The 25049-nt window shown below is 40.2% G+C and overlaps 2 protein-coding genes across 2 annotated transcripts; one reads left to right on the forward strand and one right to left on the reverse strand.

Moving 5' to 3' along the window:
- Window positions 1-404: 404 nt before the first annotated feature.
- Window positions 405-3363, reverse strand: LOC135635029 (peptidyl-prolyl cis-trans isomerase FKBP16-1, chloroplastic-like). Its single transcript, XM_065145829.1, has 7 exons — window positions 3191-3363; window positions 2983-3017; window positions 2773-2866; window positions 1690-1750; window positions 1450-1495; window positions 944-1014; window positions 405-764 (listed from the first exon to the last, which is right to left on the reverse strand). The coding sequence occupies exons 1-7, from the start codon at window positions 3361-3363 to the stop codon at window positions 687-689; spliced, it is 558 nt and encodes a 185-aa protein (XP_065001901.1). The 3' UTR covers window positions 405-686.
- Window positions 3364-5909: 2546 nt separating this feature from the next.
- On the forward strand, window positions 5910-10462 carry LOC103980130 (pentatricopeptide repeat-containing protein At5g65560-like). The gene is made up of 6 exons (XM_065147423.1): window positions 5910-7771; window positions 8777-8892; window positions 9017-9080; window positions 9224-9363; window positions 9835-9925; window positions 10043-10462. Exon 1 carries the CDS (start codon window positions 5997-5999, stop codon window positions 7701-7703), a length of 1707 nt encoding a protein of 568 aa, XP_065003495.1. The 5' UTR covers window positions 5910-5996; the 3' UTR covers window positions 7704-7771; window positions 8777-8892; window positions 9017-9080; window positions 9224-9363; window positions 9835-9925; window positions 10043-10462.
- The last annotated feature ends 14587 nt before the right edge of the window (window positions 10463-25049 follow it).

Below are 25049 nucleotides of genomic sequence, written 5' to 3' on the forward strand. Positions count from 1 at the left end.
AACTTTAAGGTGATCATTAAGATTAAACCCATTAAAAGGTGATCATTAAGATTAAACATTTTTTTATTTATTTCATTCCCACACAACCCAATTCATTGTGGATACAAAGGAAAATGGAACATATGATCAAGATAGATTTCTTATCCCTATGCCATACTGATCACACACCTCTCATTTGATTCTTGATACATCAGTCCATCTCTGCTGAATTACCAATTAGGACTAGTCATGATGAAGCAGGTGCATCAGTGATCTAAAGCAGAGTGCAATTAGGACTAGACATTCTCTTTCTATGTATTCTTCTGGGAAACCTTTAGGTCCTTGCAATTAGAATGGGTATTTGCATTACCTTGCATGCTTTCCTTCCTGTGATTTGTTTCTTCGTATATAACTGCAAAAAAGTATGAACAAACAGCTGATCTGATCAGAGCAAGCAAACTTTTGAATAGTATGGTGGTATATTTTTGTGATAGTTCATTGTTGAGAAATGCAACCGGTTGAAGATTGTGTGATACAATGTTAACAATTTTCTTGGAGAATACGAGAGAGGATCCCCACACAACACCTATAATTACTCCAACTTCTCCAGCAAAAGGATAAGAAAGAACAAGTAGGCCTCGGCGATGTTGATCGTGCAGCTTAGGAGTTGTTAGAAGTTTCTGGAACAGCCATCGAATGCTAGGGAATCAGAGCACCTTCAATAGCTGAACCTCAAAAACCAGTGGCTCATTCGCATGAGAAAGCAGACTCCTCCGCGGACCAAACTGCAACATGAAATATGTATGATTATTAAAGAATAATGATTGGCATCTGAGAAAAAGCGTTTTCTGTGATTCAGTTGGTTACAGATTAATGACTTAATCCTTAAATCTTATATAGTCCATGCCTACATAGATGTGAAGCTACTTTAACTAGTCAAGAGAAGACGAAGGAGAAAACATACCTCATCTGGGATCGGTTTCAGGTTCTCATTGACATATCCCACATCAGGAGGGATTAGAGCTCTCCGCTTTCCTGAAAAAAAAAAAAACTCCACATAAATTTCAACATAGCAAAAAGACAGACCAGACTGATTTAGAGAAAAGGTCTAGAAAATTCCACAAGTACAGTTGTATGTTTACTATACTATTGATCAAGGACAGACAACATTTTGTATTGTGCAATTGAGCCATAATCTTTGTCAACGTCACCCAAAGTTTAAAAATCCATTCCTATATATCGTAAGAGCAGTTTTCAGTAGATGAATACTGCAATCTGCAACCCATGTTTGTATGCATGTCACAACAGTTGTCTTTGTGTCCCTGTAGGCCTTGCCCACGGCCACTCATGTTATGAGGGTAGGGATAAGGTTTGCACTTTCACTTCAAGGATCATGAGACCATTCAATTGGGATATTACAACATAATCAAGTAAATATCTTTATCATAATTCAAAATATGAATTGCTCACCTCCAGCCTTCATGCCAACTATAACATCTTTGAGGCCTTGTATAATCTGTACAGACGGTGAGAGATATCGTTCTTTCACAGAATCAAATAACTAAGCTTCATCAATATACATAAAGTAAATATCATAATAGATTTACACATGTAAATACTAATGAAAACGATTGAAAAGTAAGGGTAAATCATACCTATAGTAATCTCATTTCAAGAAAAACAATTGGTATGACACTCAAGGAAATTAACCTGTTTTTCATCAAGAGGAAGCACCACAGGTCTGCTCTCCCCACTAAATTGGTCCACCGTGCTACAGATTGGTTTTAGACAGAGTATTAGATTGAATGTACACATAGACATGCAAACTGATATATTAATATTCCATTGCAAAAGCATTACAAATTCAATAGGCACTTTGATTTAAATTAGGTAAGACAGATGAAAAATATAAGGTTAAATAATGAGGCATGGAGGAACAGTGACATCCCCCATTTCTAGATTCTTGGGATACTGGAAAGTGTAAACCATGGTTCTCTAGACTGGCATGTACTAGATGATACATATCGGTCTGATAGCTTGTCAGGTTGGTGACGCAGACAGACAAATGCCTCCCAAACACCGTGGATACTCAAATTACAAAAAAAAATGCATGGCACGTTCTGGGTATAGAGACACTGGACTTGTACTGGTCTGGCCGGGGGCCAGAACGGATCCAATCCCCAAATTGTCAAACCATACTGTAAAAATGATTTTTCAACTTGAAAGAAATGTCTTCAAGAAGAAGGGAGAATGACCTAAAAAAGCCTCCCACTTCTCCTCTCTCCTGTCTTTTACAAACTGCAAATGAGGATATCTTAAAGACCGCCTATGAGAACAACAAAAGATCCAACACTATCAAGTTCTACAAAATTTCGTGTCTGCTAACTGAGATAGGATAGCAAGGTTGGTTTAACCTTGTGCTAAAATGTATATGTTCATGATCCTACGAGTAGATTAAAAAACAAACAGCTAATTCAAATATATAGTTTCAATACCATTGTAAACCGAGCACACAGCACTGATTCATTCTGATACTATTATCTGTATACCAGTATCAATTTGTTGATCGACATTAACACAACAGTCAATTATTCCTATATCTCGTATTGGTGCACTGAGGCATACAATACACACTAGTAAATGTTTACCAGTCAGATAACTATTCTGTTTATTGTTCCAATTACTATCTACCGGATAATTTTCAGAGAATGATCAATATTTAAGACCTTATAAAAAACCCATTGGACCTGGAAAATGTGCCATAGTAAGTAGAATAATCAATCCAATATTTACCTATGGACGAAATATCCATTGGAACGTCGGCAAACATAGTTGAATTCAACCAGATCTCCTTCATGCGCTTCTGGTCCTTCCCCTTCAATGATATCTATAAATGGAGAAAAAAACATTAGTAGGCACAAACTACAAAAAGAGATGATCCAAGCATCCTGATGCTGATAACAATCCAGAAGCTACACACACACAATTATGTGGAAATACTACCTTGAATTTTCACACCACCATCTAGCTTCCGATACCTGGATACTTCAGAATAAGATATATATAATCAGTTTAAAGAAGTCAGAAATCACAATTAATAAACAAATAGTTTACTGTTTTACCTGAGTATTAAAGTATAAAAATGAAGAATCATATGATCCTTGACATATGAATTCACTGGAATAATATTCCGAATGCTACCTAATATTACCTGATTGTCTCAGAATCCTCTGCGTCTTTTGGTGGTAAAGAAAAAGCAGGATTAGCATAAACCAGAACACCAATTCCAACAAATGTCCTCCTTGATATTCTATATGATGTCTGAGGGATGAGACCTCCATATGAGTTTTTCACCCAAATTGCTCTTGCATCACATCTGTCCATATATCATTTTAACACATGATTGAATGAAGAGTACATACATTTTAAGTTTTAAACCATTTCCAAAGCAGCCCTAATTTCATAAGTTTTAAAGACATATAGTAAGTTGAATCGCTTGATCAAATTGCAGTCATGACCAGTGAATCAGCCTTTTTTATATTAGTATCTGTGAACCACCCAGCAATCCTCCCAGATTTCTGAGAAGCAATAATGACCAGAAACAAAGGGAAGTTGCAAATAAATTAACTTCAGTTAATATATGCCTTGTAATCAGAATGACGATTGTATAAATTATTGAGTTCGAGATTACTCACTATCACAAGTGGAAGTTCCAGTGAATGTAGAAGCATACGTAATCAGAAAGGCTAGGAAATGCCAAAACGCTACAGAAAAACACATAGCAATGAGTAAACGATACTACCACCTGAATATCTGAAAGTTTCACCAGAGTAAACTTCCTCCTGCTACTCCTAAGAGAAATTGGCCATGGTCCTAGAGCTCCAACTTCTTCTATGGTTTGATCCAACATCTCACACTTATTCGAGTGCCATTGTTGAGTACGTACTAGCAAGTGGATAGTCTATATGAGAAATGGAATGACCATGAGACACATGACTTATTGCGTTAATCTTTTGGGTCAATGGTGTTCCTTAGATGTGTAGAAGCCCTTTTCTATTAGGTGGTTTATGCTCGGATATTCCCCAACAAGTGGTATCAGAAACCATGATTTGAGTTGGGCTAACAAGAGGAGCTAGCTAGATATGCCGGCTTAAGATGATTTAAGTCAAATGATGTGGCTGTTACTGTCAAGTAGGAAGACGAAGATGGCCAGTCTCAAGAGACCTAAGGTGTGATGCAAGTGTAAAAGACAAAGTGTGATGTATATGTAGCAAGGTGATAATTTGGCTACTTTAACAGCAATGATGGTATATGTGTGAGGTTTGGTGCATGGATGAATCAAGGTTGCATTACCAAGTTGTTGGCAATGTGATTGAATTGATAGCATGTGATGTATAAGAAGCTTTGATCAAGGACTCACAAGTGAACGGGAAGATGGTTGGATATTCAATTGTTGATGGATAGAGCCACATATGGAGAAGAGTTCACCAGGGGAGAGGGGTGAATCTGGTTATTCATCGATGAGTGGATTGTCGAGTGGGTTATTCCCATATGGTATAGTTGCAAAAGATGGTAAAAGGACATATGACATACGAAGGTACTGTGCTTGGATTGGGTGGTGTTTCTCATGCTTATCCCATTCATCCCAAACCTATTCAACTAAAAGATACCCCTAAACCATTCCAAATAACTAACAGAACCAATTACCAGGAAGCAAAAAAAGGCAATCCATCTGAAATGACCTCTAAATCTTCAAACCAAAACTTGTTGGGCTCGCTAGCCATATTGGAATGGGCATCCACGACTCAAACACATCAGAGAATTCCCAAAGTTCACTGTATTTGGATGAACCTTTTCCAGCATAAACATGATGAATTACTTGATGCGTTCGTGTAACACCAGTGCATAGCAAAGCGAAAAGAAGAGAGAGACCCAAAGAAAGATCCCCAATTTCAAGCCCAGCTCTCGGCATCGTACCCAAAGGTCGACAGCACAAAGACTTAAAGAAAGAAAGGGAACGAGCAACAGCTGAGCAAGAAAAGGGAGACATTCCGGACGAGAAGGAAGAATCGAGAGACAGGAAATCCTACCTTGGAGTAAGAGAGGTGAAGCTCATCATCATGGAGGCCGGCATCCAAAGCGGGCAAGCTTTCATTTTTTCCTCCTCGTTCTCCTAATTTTTCTTCTCCCTTGAATCACCAAGTGGCAGAAGAACAACACGGGACTCGTCCCAAAAGATAGTGTTGCGTAGGACACCCTATTTTCCTCTTTTGTCTTTTGTCTTTTTATTTTTTATTTCTCTGGATTTTCTTCGTTAAGCTTCTTATACTGTAAATATAAATTAATGGGTGAATTTTTTGAAAAAATCTTTACATTTGTAAATTTTGTTCGGAGCACCCAACTTAAAAAAAAATCTTATAAATTAATTTTTATAAATGATTATTTTTATCCTTGGTCTTGTTGGAACCATCCTCGTCTCTATCTTGCATTACATTTTTTTTACTCGCTCATCCTTTGTAACCCTCATGTGAGGAATGAGGAGCACGAGTTGGTAACTCTTATGTAAGAAGACACATGGGTTGTTGGTATCTTTGCAAACTCCATCGATCCTTATTGGATTTATCGTTCGTAGCTCTTTTGTAAGGAAAGAATGGTTATAAGAGTCGTCATAACCTTCGTGTTTTTGTCGGTCCCAACATTGCATCTCGCTAATAGGCATTATGCGAGGACCACCTAATTTTTTTATTTTTTACTTGTCTTGTATTTTTTATTTTTTATTTTTTATTTATCTTGATATACTTAGTCAAGCTTCGTATATCATAAATTATTATACAAATATAATCAGTTTCAATCGTATTGGGTCGGATCCGACCGACTTCAAAGTAGAATTCCGGTCAGCTTCATAAGACACCGCTGCACATTATAATCACCGGTTCGCCATCTATGTCCCAAACCTTCGCCATGGTCTAAAGCGCAGCAAGTCTCTACATGCCGCCGTCTTCGGTGTTTCGTTTCCCATGCCATGGATTTCCGTTTCCCCTTCCGCAGCATCCCGCGCCTCCCGTGCCCGCCGTCGCACCTTCGCTCGCCCACCTGCCCTCCGCGGCCACCGCCGGTCCACCACGTCCCCCTCTGCCCAGAATACTCTGTCTTCCTCCGACGGTAAGCTCTCCGCCTTCTGCGCCGCCGTCGCCGAGTCCGCCCGGCTCCGCATCGCCACGCCTCTGCTCTCACCCGGCTCCATCCCCTCCCGTCCCAGCCCATCCGCCTACAACGCTCTCATGAAATCCTTCTCCCGCTGCGGCGACGCCGACGAGGTCCTCCGCCTCTTCCACGAGCTCAGGCGCTCGCACCGCACTCCGAACGCCCTCTGCTACAATACCCTACTCAACTCCCTCGTTGTCGCCAACCGCCACGGCCATGCCGAAGCCTTGTTCGACGAAATGATAGCATCAGGTGTCGCCCCTACCACTTCCTCCTACACCATTCTTATAAAGTTGTTGTCTTTCTACCCGAACCTCATCGATTCGGCATACGAGGTCATCCGCTTCATGGTCCGGTCCGGCTGCCAACCGGACGCAATCACCTACTCGACCCTCGTAGCAGGGCTCTGCCGAGCAGGGAGAATAGAGGAGGCTTGGGGTGTTTTGGATCAAATGATGGAGGACAAGTTGCTGCCGACCGTCCAATCTTACACTTGTATCGTTCAGTGTTATTGCTCGGAAGGTAGGATCGAGGAGGCCAAAAGACTAGTTGGTGTGATGGAGAGTGTTGGATGTCAGCCAGACGTTGTAACTTATAGTGTCTTAATTGGGGCATTTTGCCAGGCTGGGGAATTTGGCGAGGTTGAGAAGGTTTTGAAGGAGAGCGAGGAGAAAGGATGGAAGCCAAATGAGTTTACCTATAATATCTATATGAATGGTCTTTGTAAGGCAGGTAAATTTGACGAAGCATTTCAGCTGTTAGAAGTCATGCGGGCAAGTGGATTGCATCCTACAATAGATACTCTCAACATACTTTTTGATTGTCTCTGCCAAGATTCTAAGGTTTGGGAGGCAAAATGTTTGTTGGAGAGGAGCTCTGAATTAGAATGGGATGTAGATGTCTTCTTCTATAACACCTTGATGAGTAGGTTTTTCGAGATAGGTGAGTTGGGTACTGTTCTGAAGCTGTTGAGCGAGATGTTAAAGAAGGGGATTGATCCTGACACTTGTACATTTACCATTGTGATCCGAAGCCTTTGCAAAGCTGGGATGCTTCAGCAAGTTAAATGCATTATCAACAATAAGGGTTTTGTTGCTGATGTTGTCGCCTTTAACACTGTGTTACATGAGTTTTACATGTTGGAAGAGTTAAATGATGTGCGGAAAGTTTATTCATATATGATAGCTGAAAATGTTACTCCAAATAAGTTCACATACTGCATCATGATTGATACTCTCTGCAGTGAGGGGAACTATTTGGATGCTATTGATCTCCTTCTTGGATCTTTTAGATTTGGGTTCTTTCCTGACCTGGTTATTCGTCTAAATAACTGGCTGGTGAAGTCTGGAAAGCTGAGAGAAATTTTAAACCTCGCTGAAGAAATATTGAGCAGAGGTCTAGTTATAAATGTTTCTATAATCACTTCGCTGGTCAGGGTATTTTGCAGGGAGGGTTATTGCAAAAGCAACAATGTTTACCGAGTTTGTCTAGTACTTGACAAAGTGCTGGGGATGAGATAGTTCATCTCAGGACTATATCACACATTTTTTATGAGTTTGCCTCATTGGACATCATTAGCTTACTGAAGGTACTGCCTTTCTGAATTGCAGAGCTCATGATATTGGACTTTGCTGTCTCTTTTATAACTTCAATTGATTTTAGCACCTTTCTTCATTCAATATTTTGTTTTATCTTGTAAATGATTACACACTAATATGATGGATTGATCTATTTTTTCAGGATCATACACTTTGCCTCAGTTTCTGTGTATTAGGTCGAGTATATAGAAAAATATAATGTCTCATGGGAAATTAAGATACAGAATTAAAAACGTAATTTAATCGTTTGTTTCGTCAAATAACCCATTCACCCTAGATGATTTTATATTATTAGCTACTCTTTAGTTACAGCATCGCCCTGCCTCATTCAAGTTTTTGGTTTTTCTCTTTTATCAGAAATAGAAACCTACAGTGAGAATACTTTTACAAGAGAATATCGTAGACAAAGTATTTGATGATGTTGTATATGCCTTAGAGGCCATAATTTAAAGCCTTAAAAATAGAGCATAAGCTCCATTGTTTTGATTAATAAAAGTCATATGTGCATAAGAAAAGATATAGATGATATGGAAATCCCAGTGAGATCTAGTACTTGGTTGGTAGTGCCTTATCAGTTGGCACAAGTGCGCAAATCTTATGTTAGAGAGGTACAAGCACTTAACATTATTGTCTTGGTGGACAAATGCCAAGGCCAATTTTTGACCTAACTAGGTTGGCACAGTATCAAGCCATGCATGAAAAGTATTGGTAAGCCCCTGGGTCAGAAAAACAACATACATTAGGTATTCAGATGTATTATCATATTCTTTAGACACTTATTGCTTAGCCTTAGATCAAGATGAGAATCGTTACGAGTAATTCATAAACAAGGTCGGAATTTGGTATATTTTCTCAATTATGATCTTAGCTCTCGATGTACATCATCCTGTTTTGTTTTGTTCTATTCTGTTCTGTTCTATCATTGTCATATATCACTCTTTCTTATACCTTTAATAACACATGATCTTCTTGTATTTTTTAAATAAAAAATGCAGGTACAAACTTGACTTGGACTTCATACTAATTACTGAAATGTTTGTTACAAGAGAGAATTTTCAGGATTCTCAGCTTCAGGGGGTTTTTGAGATACATATTTCTTCTGGAAATAAAGGCTAGTTCTCAATTATTTGAGAATTTTTTTTTTTTTTTTGTATCTATCCTTATTTTGAAACAAAATTTCTCATTTTATCATCTTTCTTGTTTGTTAGAGTATTAATCCTGTTTAGTGTTTGCAGGGTATATATGATGACATTGTGGATTCCTCTTTTGTTAAATTGATTTTGCTACTGTTAAGAGGAGGTAATCTATTATTTCCTCAGTTTTTCTTTTTGAGGATGCTTCCAGCAACAATGTTCCAATTCAAATGCAGTCATCATCCATTCTGCGGCTACCTTCTGCAGGAATATGTGCCTTCTTATACTAGTTCTATTTTCCTTGCGCAGGAGATAATGGACTATTGAACCAAGAGGTTCGATCTGCTGCAGTACAAGTCTTGGTACTGATCATACTTTCCATGTAATCCATGACCAGAAGATCCTCAGTTTCCTATCTTTTATATTTGGAATGGTGTCTTCCTGAATAGGTAACTGAACTGGCATTCTCAGAGTGTGACCTGATTTTTTGCTGCAAGTTTTTAAGCATATGTTAAAATGATGATTATTATGATTATGATTATTATTGTTATTGTTTATTATTATTATATATGAAATTAGATGGTCATGCTAGAATATATATATATATATAAGTATGTAAAACTGTGAATTGGATGATTTTAAATAATTGGAAAAGTGATTTACTAATATTTTTAGTACCTGTGGTTTGCATGCTTCATGAAGTGTATTGGATGATAAATAGTTTTTTTTTAAATTAAATTGCTTCAGCTGGCGGTGTCAATTATTACACAGTACTGTATTCCTTAAGAGTCACCAAAGCAGATGATAGGTAATATTATCACTGCTGTTATAAAATACACATTAATCAATCAATTGCTTTTTTGCCTCCATAAAGACTGTTTGTACCTCTGCAGTTCACTTGAACTATAATCATATTTCAGGCTGCATGGAAGAATGATCAAACCAGCATCAATCCGAAAAAACTGTGGATTTATTGTATGATACTGCTCTGATTTCTCGTGGATTCTCTCTGTAAGTCATCTTGGCTTCCTCACATTTTTTGTTTTCATAAAATTACTGCTGCTTTTTGCTTGTTCCTAACGATCAGATTTGATTTGGCCTGACAACCCTGCTGAATTGGGAAACAAGATATATGAGATGATGGTGATCAATCTCAGCAGAAGATCAGGAGATCAGAATCAGAATTAAGTGGTAGAAGGAGTTGACCAGGAGGCAAGAAGCTCTGAATCTGGATCTTCAGAGGTGACAGTGGTGGATGTGGTTTGAACCGTCGGAAGTGAGGATGGAGGATGATCCATGGAACGATTAAGCATCTTCTAGTAGGTAATTAAATTTTTGAGGATTTGGATAAAGGAGTTGACAAGGGATTTTGGTGTGTAGGATGAGGGCATAAATGTAGTCAGTAAGATGAATTTGACAGGTGACATTTATGAGAAGGATGCAGCCACTCTTGTACTGCATGTATTCATTTTGTAGCCTACAGCTATTAACATCACAAAACATTAGATAATCATTTTGGAAGAAAATGGTGATGGCATTTTCCAGGAATCTGACCTTGTTATTACAATTGGAGTCCTCTGCTTCATTGCATCATACTGATAACTACTAACACCATGTATGACAAATGTCTGGTGTGATCCAAAGTCTTCTCACTGAGTTACATGTCAGTGAGTTAACAGTAAAACAGATGTATTCTTTTTTACTATGAACTTTGTAGATAATAAAATTCAGGTGGGAAATATACATAGCTGATGTTGATTTGTGGTTGCTTAATCAGTTTAGGAGTTTGATGCCTTGAGATAATAAGAAAATCTTCAGAGGATTTGACACTGAGAGTTGAATCAACTCTGACCCCATATATATATATATATATATATATATATATATATATACAACTTTTGAAAATGTGCTATATTGGCATTCTTTAAAAGGTTGTCTTCAAACAATCTTGACCTGAGGGTGTGTTGGGTGTTGGGAAGATCCCAGTGTAACTTGATTCAACTGCAGACAGATGAGACCTCAAACTGGTCAAAAATCTCCACTGTTGCAAGTCTATTGACGATGCAAAGTTTTTGGATACAACTTTTTAACTTGTACTAGAAGTGGCACTTGCATGTTAATATGGATCTTCTATGGTTCTCTATGATACCTCAACTCAACTAGCTAAAGTTGCATCTTCCTCAACTTTTTCTGTTCTATTTGTGAATTGAGAAGCAGTTCTTTTATTACTGCAACATCCTGATATTTTCCTTATTGATGTAGTTCATGTTAATTGGTGAATATCTCAGATGATAAAAGTGAACTTACACATTTGTATTATTTCTTTCTTTGTGGAACATCTGTAGTCTCATCACTTTTTGCATTTAGTTCAATAAACTGAGTCATGTTTGTAGTCATATGTTCGGTCTCAATGGTCTTTAATCTAAAACTTCCATCTTCTAAAGTTTGTCTTCATTACTCAAATTCTATCTAAACTTACATCAATCACATCAAATATGATCAATAATAAAAGTTTTGATATCATACCCCAGCTGAAAAAGCTAGATGATTTCGATATGCGAAATGCGCTTAAGAAGATTTTAAGCTTCTAACGGCAGATTAATATTCTATTTTGTATGTAAAGAATCAGCAATAAGAAAAGCAAAAGTAATACATAAGATGCTGTTGTTCACAGATGAACATCTCTTTGTTCAATAAAAAATGATACATGGACAATTCTGTTGGCTGCTTATAGTTGGATTAGGCATCTCTTTTGGCAATTAATACTGAGCTTTTCTGGTATCATTCCACTGATAAAAATCTATCAGCACTAAGGATGAAACAAGTTCTTCCAAGATGAGACACTTCATTGGATTGAAGCCTATTGTTATTTCCAGGCATTTTCTCTTAACTATAGGAGGTAACATATTGAGGAATGTGTGAAGGTTAATAGGTTAATTTCTTCATCTGAGAAAATTATAGCAAGCTAATCATATATGCATGATTTACAATTTTATGAAACTAATCATTCAGTAGTCTTCTTTCATTAAAGAGACAAGGAACATGGTGCAAGCAATTAATATCTTTTTACTACTTTTGTCTTGTTCTTTTAACATCAATCTTCAACTAGATAATGAAGTTCAAAAAATACAGGAAAAGAACTTTAATGCTTAAGAATCATGACATCAGATAAATAATTGTTCTGATGTCTTATGGAAATTTATCTCATGTAAATTAAATTGTTTGGGATGTAAGAACAAATTGTAACATTTCTACAACAATATAATTTTCTATCAGATAGAGTTATTACCTATCTTGTTCATGTCACCATAGAAGACAAGCTTGAGAGTATGGCAACAGGAAAGATTTGTGAAGGACCAGAAACAAAAGCTCGTTAATCCAAGCATCAAAATTTGGTTTACCTACAGACTGTGTAGGTCAATGAACAAAGCTTTTATGTAATGGAAAACTCAAGCAGATAGCAGATGAAAGATCTTTCTTTGGCGATCTCAACTCAAAAGTTTACACTCGATTGGGCTTTTGCCGAGACAAAACTAAGAGGGAGTACAGAAGCAGAAAAGAGAAGGGAAAGATCAACAGTAGGGCAACGACATAAGTCATCAATGATCACGGCTCTTGGCTGAGAGAACTTGGTGGGATTGACGGCTTTGGTGCATCCCGGACCAAGGAGAAAGGCTTTGCTATAAAGCTAGGCTTGCTATCCCCAGCCATTACGACCACGAACTTTGGCTCCATGTCTAAATGCACAATCACATGCTTCTCCGGTAGGCTCGGCGACCGCGAGTTCTGATCTCGAGACGATCTCCAGTGTGAGATTGCTAGTATGATGAGAGCAGCTGCTATAAGGATCATTGCTGCAGCAAGACCTCCAAAGAGGTAAGGAATTGGAGTATGCCACAGATTGGATGCACTCATACTTGACAAGCTTGCAGGCCTCATTCCTCTCCTTTGATCTTATCCTTCCACTTCCTTTCTGTAAGGTTTCTGGTGTAGACATTAGAAGCTGAGATGTGGGCTATTTATAGATGACAGGTGGTGGTGGTGGTGGTGGTGGTAGTGGTAGTGGTAGACACAGTGGAAACAAGTACTTTAGCATGGAATGGATGCTTCCACTTAGTTCTTGTTTACATTTTACCTCAACCTCCAACTAATCCTTTTGTGATGTGTGTTGGGAAATCATTGAGGGGGCGACATCATATGCGCAGCGGAAGAACAAGAAAAACAAAATCCCAGATTCCCAAAAAGATGTTCGTCGTCGTGCGAAGATTGGTGCGCAAAATCCGCAAAACACAAAACTGCGTATAGAGATTGTGTTACCTAGGGAGATCGTATATCCCTGTTTCCTTGCAGATCCTTAGGAGAGGGTGAAGGAGGTCAAGCGTCCTCCTCTCTAGCGGTGATCCACACAGCAGGGTTGCGACGACGCTCCTCAAAACTCCAGGCCTACTCTGAGGTGGAGAGGGAGAGGAGAATAGGAAGGGCAAGCAAAGACTCTAGCCTATGAGGCTGTGAATCCCTCCTATTTATAGAGATCCCGTGTCAAAACCCTAATGGGTCCTTTCCCTAGTGGGTATTGGATCTGCATCCAATAAGACAAGGGCTCCGTCGGATATCTCATATCCGAACCTCTACTCATCGCAATGCCTACCATATGTGTGTGACCCTCTAGGCCCAATATCGAGCTGGCCGTGAGTCATACCTGTCAGAACTCCTTCTAACTTAGTGAATTATTATCTCTGTAATAATTCACTCGACTCATCGACTACGGAAGTACTAGGCCACTACGCCGTAGTCCCCAGACGATACAGGGGAATCCAATCCATTGGACCTGTCTGTCCTCAGTTACCATGTACCTATAGTCCCTCATCCATCTAATATCCCAGAGACCGTATATCGAGCATGGTGCTGTCAGACCCATACGGTTTCTACTCGAGTCTCGCTCTAATCGGATTCTCCCGGAGAACTCTTTCTCTCTCAACCCGAATGACCCTGGCCAGGGATTTGTCTGAGCAAGAACACATAGGATATTCCTCTCATGACGCCGAGAGTGGATGATCCTCTGTCGACACTCAATAGCCCTCGTAAGGTCGACTACCACTCCCAATGACCAGCTGTACTAGATCTGAGAACAGTCAAACCTATAAGTCTGGTATCAAAGAGTGGAGCACTCATACAGGACATCCTTGGTGTCTCAAGTCTAAGGACCAGATACACCACTAGGACTATGGAATCGCTGTCTGACAATAAGGCATCATCAACCATCCAGCATTCCGTAAGCGGATCAATCAGTGAACTCATTCTCCAATGAGCACCTGTACTGTATCCCTAGTGTCCCTACACGAGCAGCTATGAGACCAGCTGCATCCATCATATGGACGGGTATACAGCACACCAGTCTATCCGGTTATCACGATGTCCTTCTCGAGTAACCTATGACCGGGATTATTTAGGATATGTGTTTAAAGGTGAATCGATCTCATTATCGTGATCTCATCATGATCCGATTCCCATTGCACAAATCCAAGGACATCACAATATATATATGCACATATGCAATTGTTATAAAGTGATATACGCCAAAATATAATAAGCAAAAAGATTATATATCAAGTCACACGTGCCATCACTCACGTGATTGGCTTGCTGGGCACCTATGACTAGCAATCTCCCACTTGACCTAAAGCCAATCACCTATGTGTCTGATCCCCATCAGACTCCTGTGACGCTCATAGACAATTTGAGACAACGGCTTTGTCAGTGGATCTGCAATGTTATCTTCGGATGGAACTCTTTCCACTATTACATCTCCTCGGGTTACGATCTCTCTTATAAGCTGGAACCTCCTCAGAACACTTCTGATGAGACCCGGGTTCCCTTATTTGAGTAATCACCCCATAGTTGTCGCAATATAAGGAAGTCGACTTGTCGCTATCTGTATCGACTCCCAAATCTGTGATGAACTTCTTCACCCAGACTCCCTCCTTTGCTGCATCCGATGCAGCAATGTACTCCGCCTCTGTGGTCGAGTCAGAAGTGGTATCTTGCTTGGAACTCTTCCAGCACACTGCTCCTCCATTCAAGGTGTACACATACCCTGAATTCGACTTGCTATCATCGACATCAGACTGAAAACTTGAGTCAGTGAAGCCTTCAACCTTAAGGCTATTACCTCCATATACTAGTAAAAGATCCTTAGTCCTTCTCAAGTACTTAAGGATACACTTTACTGCTTTCCAGTGCTCCAAGCCTGGATCCGCCTGATACTTGCTCGTGACACTCAGAGCATGCGCTATATCAGGCCTAGTACATAGCATGACATACATGATATACCATATTGCTGAGGCATAAGGTATCATATCCATGTTCGCCCTTTCTTAGAATTTTCAATGCCAAACATTTTGACAATGGTTTCTATGTACCTGGACTGGGACAAGCCAAGCATCCTCTTGGATCTATCTCTATAGATTCTAATCCCCAAGATATAAGATGCTTCCCCTAAGTCCTTTATGGAGAAGTGTCTAGATAACCAAGTTTTTACAGTGGATAGCATTCCTACGTCATTCCCAATGATGAGGATGTCATCCACATATAACACCAAAAAGGTGATAGCGCTCTCACTTACCTTCCTGTACACACAAGGCTCATCTTCGTTCTTAACGAAGTCATAAGATCTGATTGACTCATCAAATCTTATGTTCCAACTTCGGGAAGCTTGCTTTAGTCCATAAATGGATCTAAGCAACCTACACACCTTATCTGGGCAGTTCTTGGACACGAATCCCTCAGGTTGCATCATATACACCTCCTCCTCGAGGTTCCCATTGAGGAATGCAGTTTTCACATCCATCTGCCAGATCTCATAATCATAGTGTGCTGCCATAGCCAATAGAATTCTGATGGATTTTAGCATTGCTACGGGTGAGAAAGTTTCGTCGTAGTCAACACCTTGCCTTTGACGATACCCCTTAGCCACTAGCCTTGCTTTATAGGTCTCTACCTTTCCATCTACTCCGATCTTTTTCTTAAAGATCCACTTGCAACCGATGGGTACAATACCTTCGGGTGCATCAACTAGGTTCCAAACCTTATTGGAGTACATAGAATCCATCTCAGAATTCATGGCTTCTTTCCACTTCCCGGAGTCTATACTCATAATAGCCTCCTCGTAGGTCTGAGGATCAATATCCTCTACATCCTCTGCTCTAATATGTCCCACATATCTCTCAGGAGGATGGGATACTCTATCAGACCTGCGTAAAGTTGATACTTGTGTATTAGGTACCTGAACAGACTCGGGCTGTAGAGTGGTGCTTGAGCTTGGTTCCCTAACTTCGCTCAACTCTATCATTCTCCCACTGTCTCCGCCAAGAATGTGTTCCTTCTCAAGGAACACTGCTCTCTTAGCTACAAAGACCTTTTGGTCCTCGAGATGATAGAAATAATACCCACAAGTTTCCTTGGGGTATCCCACAAATTTGCATCGCTCTGTCCTTGATTCTAACTTATCGGGGTTGTGTCTTTTAACATGGGCAGAACAGCCCCAAATCTTAACAACCTTAAGATCAGGCTTCTTCCCTTTCCATATCTCATATGGTGTAGACACTACCGACTTAGTTGGAACTCTGTTCAGAAGGTAAGCTGCGGTTTCTAGGGCATATCCCCAGAATGAGATGGGTAGGTCAGCGAAACTCATCATGGACCGTACCATATCTAATAATGTACGATTTCTCCTTTCAGAGACACCATTGAGCTGAGGTGTATAAGGAGGTGTCCATTGGGATAATATCCCATGGTCCTTGAGGAAGTGAGTAAACTCTGTACTTAAGTACTCACCTCCTCGATCTGATCGAAGAGTTTTGATACTCTTTCCAGTCTGGTTCTCCACCTCATTCTTATACTCTCTGAATTTCTCAAAGGCCTCGGACTTGTACTTCATTAAGTACACATATCCATACCTTGAGAAATCATCAATAAATGTAATGAAGTAGGAGTAACCTCCAATGGCATGAGTTGACATGGGTCCACATACATCACTATGTATGAGTTCCAACAACTCAGTGGCTCTCTCTCCAGTTCCACTAAATGGAGAGTTGGTCAGTTTTCCACGAATGCAAGGCTCACAAGTTGCATATGACACATAGTCGAATGGATCTAAATATCCATCATTTAGCAACTTTTGAATCCTTCTTCCATGGATGTGACCTAGCCTACAATGCCACAGGTATGCATTGTTCACCTCATCTCGTTTCCTCTTAGACACATTTACATTCATGATATGTGGAGTGGTGTCTAACATAAATAAACCATTATGCACTGTTCCTTTCGTGATGATCTTATCATCTAATAATATCGAACAACCATTGTTCTCAAAAACAAATTTATATCCACTAACTGTTAAACATGAAATGGAAATAATGTTTTTGATAATAGAAGGAACAAAATAACATGCATCTAATGCAATAAAAGCTCCACTAGGCAGATGTAGAGCGACCTCGCCAACAGCTAATACAGCAACTTTTGCTCCATTACCCATCTTTAGGTCCATCTCGCCTCTCTCTAGTCTCCTAGGCCTTGCCAGAACCTGCAACGAATTGCATATATGATAAGCACTACCGGTATCTAATACCCATGTGTTATCATAAGAGTCTGACAAATGGAGACTGATCATGAATGTACCTGAAGCTTCATCAAGCTTTTGTTTCGCCCTTTCTGCAAGGTACTCTTTGCAGTTTCTCTTCCAGTGCCCATCTTTACCACAGTGGAAGCACTGGCCTTTGTCCTTTGTTGGGTCTTTCTTAGCAACCTTTGCTTTACCTTGTTTGCCCTTGCCCTTTCCCTTCTTAAGGGACCTTTCTGCTTTCCTTTTCTTTCTGGTCTCACCAGTGTAGAGAACTGGCTTCTCTTTCTTAATAGTACTCTCTGCCTCCCTCAACATATTGAGGAGCTCTGGGAGAGTCACCTCAAGCTTGTTCATATTAAAATTCATTATGAACTGTGAAAAGGAATCTGGTAGGGACTGAAGCACAATGTCCACACACAAGTTATCCTCTAGGACCATTCCTAGACCTGTGAGTTTCTCTATCCACTCAATCATCTTTAGGACATGGTTCTGAACCGGTGTCCCCTCAGTCATCCTAGCGCGGAAAAGGCTCTTGGATATCTCATATCGTTGAGTCCTTCCCTGTTCCTCAAACAATTTACGGACATGTAGGAGAATGGATCTGGCATCCATCTTTTCATGTTGTCTTTGTAACTCTGGAGTCATAGAGCCCAACATATAGCACTGAGCAAGAGTGGAGTCATCAATGTACTTCACGTAGCGAGCGATCTCATCCTCGCTTGCCCCTTCTTCGGGCGTAGGCATCACTGTATCAAGGACGTACACGATTTTCTCCGCTGTGAGAACAATTCTCAAGTTACGGAGCCAATCCGTATAATTTGGACCAGTGAGGCGGTTGACATCAAGTATGCCACGTAAGGGATTTGAAAGCGACATTTTCTGAAAATAAAGATGTAGCAAAATGAATAACATGCAGATTTTGCAAGAAATAAACTATCAAGATATGGACTTCTATCTTAATATGCTCCCACTATTTTACTAACGAGTCACGCGACACCCTCAGCACGTGAAACGGAAGTCTCCGGCAGACTTCTAGTGGGGATCAGGATCCAATCAGCGTCTTAGTGTAACCTCGAGGGACTCGACCAATCACACTAAGCCTAAAAGGTAGGCAACTCTTACCGATCACAACTCCTTGTGATTCCCGTCCTGTTCGGCCTCCGAATCACCATGGCCTCGAGGGACTCGACCAACCATGATGCTCGGTTAAGTCAACACCTTCGTTACAAGATGAGTCTGATTTGATGATATACCCTCGAGGGACTCGACCAAGCATACCATGTCCTCAGGTCACCGGTGACATCTCTATGTCGTAAGCAAGATAGCGAATCGCGATATAGGTGAGTCTCGAGGGACTCGACCAACTCAACCTACACCGGGATTCGGTTCCTACTCATAACGATGGAAGGCCACGTGGGTCAATCTAATTGCCTCACGTTTACCGACTTAATATTATCGAGAGATGTTTCTATAATTTGGTCTCCTAATATGACATGTCACACATATACATATTTAATATATATCTACATCGCATGCAAATATATATACATATCTAGTATGTGTATAATCAATCACATCAGATGATCATGGACCACAACCTAATATGATTAGGCCCGAGCCAGTAGGCCTAATCACTCACATCAAGATCTATGTGTGCAACGGTGCATCTCCATGCCCTGTGATCGTCCATCTCGTCCTCGTCGGTTTCGTCGACATCTTGATGCATCTCCATGCATCAGGATCGTTCGTCTCGTGGGTCCTGCTGTCGCATCCACGCTCCCGCTGCGCCTCCTCATGTGATTACAACTTAATCATAGGCACGCAGGCCCGACAATAAACGAGAAATATAATGGAGGTTCGCAGACCTCAATAATAATAATCACAAGTACACACATCACACGGTCCATGATCATCCGTCCACACATCATACATCACATGTATAAATAATCATCATCATGTAGGACTACTAGATAATAATAAAAAATAATAATCAACTAAATCTTTTAATTAATTAATATTTTTCTGAAATCAGGGACATATAGGGAATTTCTCAATTCCTAAGGGTATTTTCGTAATTTGGACAAAAGACAGAAACTGGAATTTCTCAAATTCCGAGGGGCAAAACTGTCTTTTTCCCAGAAAACCCTAATTCCCTCTTTCTGCTGCCGCTGCCGCCGCCGCCACCCTGCTGGCGGCGGCCTGTGCGGCGGGGCGAGGGCGCTGCCCTCGCCTGCAGACGGCACGCCCGCTGGCGGCGATGCCGCTGCGGGTGGGCGCCCCCTTCGGGCGCCGCTGCCTCCGCAGGCGGTGCTGTCCCGCCGGGCGGCCGCCCCTGTGGGGGGAGTTCCGCCCGCGGGAGCAGCGGCGGCAGACGCCGCTTCCTTTCGGCGGCAGGCGCCGCTGCCCTGCGGCGCCTCTGCCCGTGGGTTGCCAGCCCCGCCGGCGGCAAGCCTGCTGCAAGCAGGCCGCCGGCCGGCTGCTGCAGGCACAGCGCTTGCGCATGCGCCGGCGCTGTGCTGCCTGGCTGCGGCTGCGGCTGCCGCTGCAGGTGGCTGCAGGCATGCAGATCGAGGGCAGCAACTGTTGCTGCCCTTCCTCGCTTTTGCGTCAACGATTTTGACGTCAATTTTCTTCCTAAACACAATACACGCAGTTCAAAACCAATCATTCGCACGAACAACCTGGCTCTGATACCACTGTTGGGAAATCATTGAGGGGGCGACATCATATGCGCAGCGGAAGAACAAGAAAAACAAAATCCCAGATTCCCAAAAAGATGTTCGTCGTCGTGCGAAGATTGGTGCGCAAAATCCGCAAAACACAAAACTGCGTATAGAGATTGTGTTACCTAGGGAGATCGTATATCCCTGTTTCCTTGCAGATCCTTAGGAGAGGGTGAAGGAGGTCAAGCGTCCTCCTCTCTAGCGGTGATCCACACAGCAGGGTTGCGACGACGCTCCTCAAAACTCCAGGCCTACTCTGAGGTGGAGAGGGAGAGGAGAATAGGAAGGGCAAGCAAAGACTCTAGCCTATGAGGCTGTGAATCCCTCCTATTTATAGAGATCCCGTGTCAAAACCCTAATGGGTCCTTTCCCTAGTGGGTATTGGATCTGCATCCAATAAGACAAGGGCTCCGTCGGATATCTCATATCCGAACCTCTACTCATCGCAATGCCTACCATATGTGTGTGACCCTCTAGGCCCAATATCGAGCTGGCCGTGAGTCATACCTGTCAGAACTCCTTCTAACTTAGTGAATTATTATCTCTGTAATAATTCACTCGACTCATCGACTACGGAAGTACTAGGCCACTACGCCGTAGTCCCCAGACGATACAGGGGAATCCAATCCATTGGACCTGTCTGTCCTCAGTTACCATGTACCTATAGTCCCTCATCCATCTAATATCCCAGAGACCGTATATCGAGCATGGTGCTGTCAGACCCATACGGTTTCTACTCGAGTCTCGCTCTAATCGGATTCTCCCGGAGAACTCTTTCTCTCTCAACCCGAATGACCCTGGCCAGGGATTTGTCTGAGCAAGAACACATAGGATATTCCTCTCATGACGCCGAGAGTGGATGATCCTCTGTCGACACTCAATAGCCCTCGTAAGGTCGACTACCACTCCCAATGACCAGCTGTACTAGATCTGAGAACAGTCAAACCTATAAGTCTGGTATCAAAGAGTGGAGCACTCATACAGGACATCCTTGGTGTCTCAAGTCTAAGGACCAGATACACCACTAGGACTATGGAATCGCTGTCTGACAATAAGGCATCATCAACCATCCAGCATTCCGTAAGCGGATCAATCAGTGAACTCATTCTCCAATGAGCACCTGTACTGTATCCCTAGTGTCCCTACACGAGCAGCTATGAGACCAGCTGCATCCATCATATGGACGGGTATACAGCACACCAGTCTATCCGGTTATCACGATGTCCTTCTCGAGTAACCTATGACCGGGATTATTTAGGATATGTGTTTAAAGGTGAATCGATCTCATTATCGTGATCTCATCATGATCCGATTCCCATTGCACAAATCCAAGGACATCACAATATATATATGCACATATGCAATTGTTATAAAGTGATATACGCCAAAATATAATAAGCAAAAAGATTATATATCAAGTCACACGTGCCATCACTCACGTGATTGGCTTGCTGGGCACCTATGACTAGCAATGTGCTCATTAATTTATCCTTTTTGTCACTGATTTGCAATATCTCTCTGAGGTCATCCTCTCTGGTGGATGCTTGCATGGACTGCAACAACATAGTGCATAATATTCTCTTCAAACAAAAGGGAAAAAATCTATTGCTTGATGCAAGTCCACACCAGTGCATGTACTTGTGTAGTTGGAACACAATCTTCAGATTAGTTCCTTAAGTATGCAGGTGACTGAAACCCAAGGAAAGTTCACCAAAGCATCAAAGCTTTAGGATGAGTAGCTTTGGTTTATCTTTCTTGTCACTCACAAAAGCAGCTCACTAATTCAAGTCATCTTTCTCACTGCACAAACTACATTCAAGCAAACATCTTTCTGTGTGTCCGAGTTCTTGTGTACAGTTCGCAGCTCCTTCATGGACTCGGTGGAGAGCAATAGTTCATTGCTCCATGGTAAGTTGGACTGTTGGAGAGTCATATCCTTGTTGTCCTGGAAGTTAGCATATAGAGGGTGCACAAAGCCATGGCTGCAACTATTTCTCTCCTTTGAAGTTAGCAGAAGACTGTTGAGGTAACGCCATTAATGCTTTCTCAACAATAATAGAAGCCACCACAGAGAAACCGGATAGCCTTATCTTGTTGCCATATCCTGGCATCATCATCACCAGAACCCCACCCTACAACTTCAAGCCTCCGCGTCCAACGACCCATATCCAGTAACTCTATCTTTCCCTTGTGAAGGATTTAGATGATGCTAAGCTTGAGGAAAGGAATACAGAATAGGAGACTCAAGTGCAAAGATTCTTGCCTCCTGATGTCTTTTTAGCTCATGGAGGAAGGTCTTGTCTCCAAACACTCACCATATGTGACTTGCAACCCTAGTTAAACTCTTAAGATAGACTTATGGCTGACAAATAATGAAATCACTAACAATTCATAAGCAGCATTCCTTCATATATATAAAATAGTCCTACTTGGATCCATTTGGCAGTTGTTCAGTGCATTAGATGCACTAATTTGAAAGCCAAACATAACATAATACTCTAAAGATTAATGTTTTGGAGGACTAAAGATCAATCATCTGAAGATAAACAACAGGTTAAAGCATCTGCTTTTTTAGAGAAGGCACATATTCTGAAACTGTTGCACTTCAAGAAGACATGCATGCCAGGATGACAAGATCTATATATCATGGCTCTTCATGAAAACTAGATTACTGGTACTTTCACTAGAATATAATACTGTCACTTATTAAAGTAATCCCTTGAGCTTATCTCCAAGTAACAAAGGCATCAAAAGCTTTAGATTATTAGAGAGTATATGTTGCTTTTCTTTTGTCTAGAATGGCTGGTAGTTGTCTTCTTTATCTCACTGCCTAAACTTACTCATGGACTTGGTGGAGAATAGTTTACTGCAGGCTGCTATTTTCCACCTTCGAAGATGGCAGGACTGTTGAGGTAGCTCCATCGATGCATCCTCACCAAGAACAGGAGTACATGCAGAGAGCACTTGTGTGCAGAGTAACATAGGGAACCAAAAAGCCTTATCTTGTTGCCATACCATCATTACCAAAGCCACTTTACAGCTTCAAGCTTCCGCGTCCAACAACCAATGTCCAATTAAGCTATCATTCTCTTGTCAAGGATTTAAAGGTGATGCTAAACTTGAGGTGGGCAATTTAGAAGAGGAGACTTGAGGAGGAAGGCTTTTGCCTTCTATAACTGGCCCTTTTATCCTGTGGAGGAAAGACTTATCATTAAGAAACTTCAAGTTCTTTAGCATATAGAAATTTTCATGGACAATAAATTTTATGGGGCAATCCATATCCATCATAATCTTTGTTTTATAGAAGTATGTTTAGTAATTATATAGATGTGATACAAGATATCTATGATACTGTAGTTAGTGTAATGAACAGATTTATGCGATATCTAGAACAGATCCACATGGATGATATTATTTTGATCATTCAAAGTTTAATTAGGATTGATTTTGATATTTTTACTGGTGCCTCTGCTATTTAATATTAACAAGTTATTAAGCATATAGGAATTTTCATGGATACAGTGTTGCCAAACTTGATCCATTATAGCCCACAGATAGTGCAATCATAAAAGATTCCCAAAAGGTCATCCATATCCATTACTACATTAATTTCATATGTAAAAGGGAAATATACTAAATAATTATATTAATTTGATAAAAGATATGTATGATATAATGATTTGTAGTGTTAGGATTTTACGTTAGTAATAAACAAATATTCTTGTCATAGGTGGAAAATATCCCCATGATTTATGTTATGTATTCACGATATTATTTTGATTGATAAAAATTTATTTGGACTTAATTTTAACTTTAGCTATCAAGATAAATTTTAGATTAAGAAGAATCATGACCAAATACATGAAATATAATCTTTGAAATACTATTAAAAAATAAGGATGTATTTTAAATAGATGAATAAAATAATATTGTAATATTTTAGTTATCTTAGATGCATCATTCGATAAAAAATAATAATAATGATGAAGATATTATTGATAGAGAAAAATTTAGATGTAAAATTTGAGAGAGGCACCAGAGATATTTTGATTTATTTATATTCCCCTTAGATTTAAATAAAAAAATATTAAATAATTAAAAGGTCAATAATTCTTTATTGATCAAAGTGCTGGGATTAAAAAAATAATATTTTTCGAAGGTTAGAAATAATATTTAATAAAATAAAAGATGGTCTCATTCAAAAATAAATAAATATTGCTCTAATAGAGAATAAAATAAAATAAATATATCGTGTAACAAAATATTCAAAGAAAACTAGTATTTATTGTGGTTAGATGATGCAAGTTGATTAGGATTATTAAGGTGAAAAGAGTGAGTTCACTAGGACCAATAAAAAAGATTTATTTACATAGAGTTCAACAATTGGATGGAAAAATAAGGTTGTTTTATAGAGGTGAGGTAACAATGATGAGACTCCCATGAGTCCCTCTTGACTACTCGAACCCCAAAGATGGTGAAAAAATTTAAAATCATGTAGTAAATCAAGATAATTATACGCAAGTGATTGAGAGTTAGTGACTAATGATTGTATTATAGGCGAATAAAATATCGAATCACTAGAAATTTTATCTTCGTGATTTTAGAGCAATCATCAAATCCAAAAGTAATATACAAATCTGTGGAGTTATAGAATCTCACTGAAGCTAATGAGCATAGAGGAGGTCAGTTAAAAGTCATTTACGCTTAACCCCGATCTTCAAGAAAGCATCATAGTATATGATATGTTGGCAGAACTTCCCATGTCCACTAAAATTTTTTTTTATCATTACAT

The sequence above is a fragment of the Musa acuminata genome, chromosome BXJ3-4, assembly GCF_036884655.1.
Source record: "Musa acuminata AAA Group cultivar baxijiao chromosome BXJ3-4, Cavendish_Baxijiao_AAA, whole genome shotgun sequence".
NCBI classification, from domain to species: Eukaryota; Viridiplantae; Streptophyta; class Magnoliopsida; order Zingiberales; family Musaceae; genus Musa; species Musa acuminata.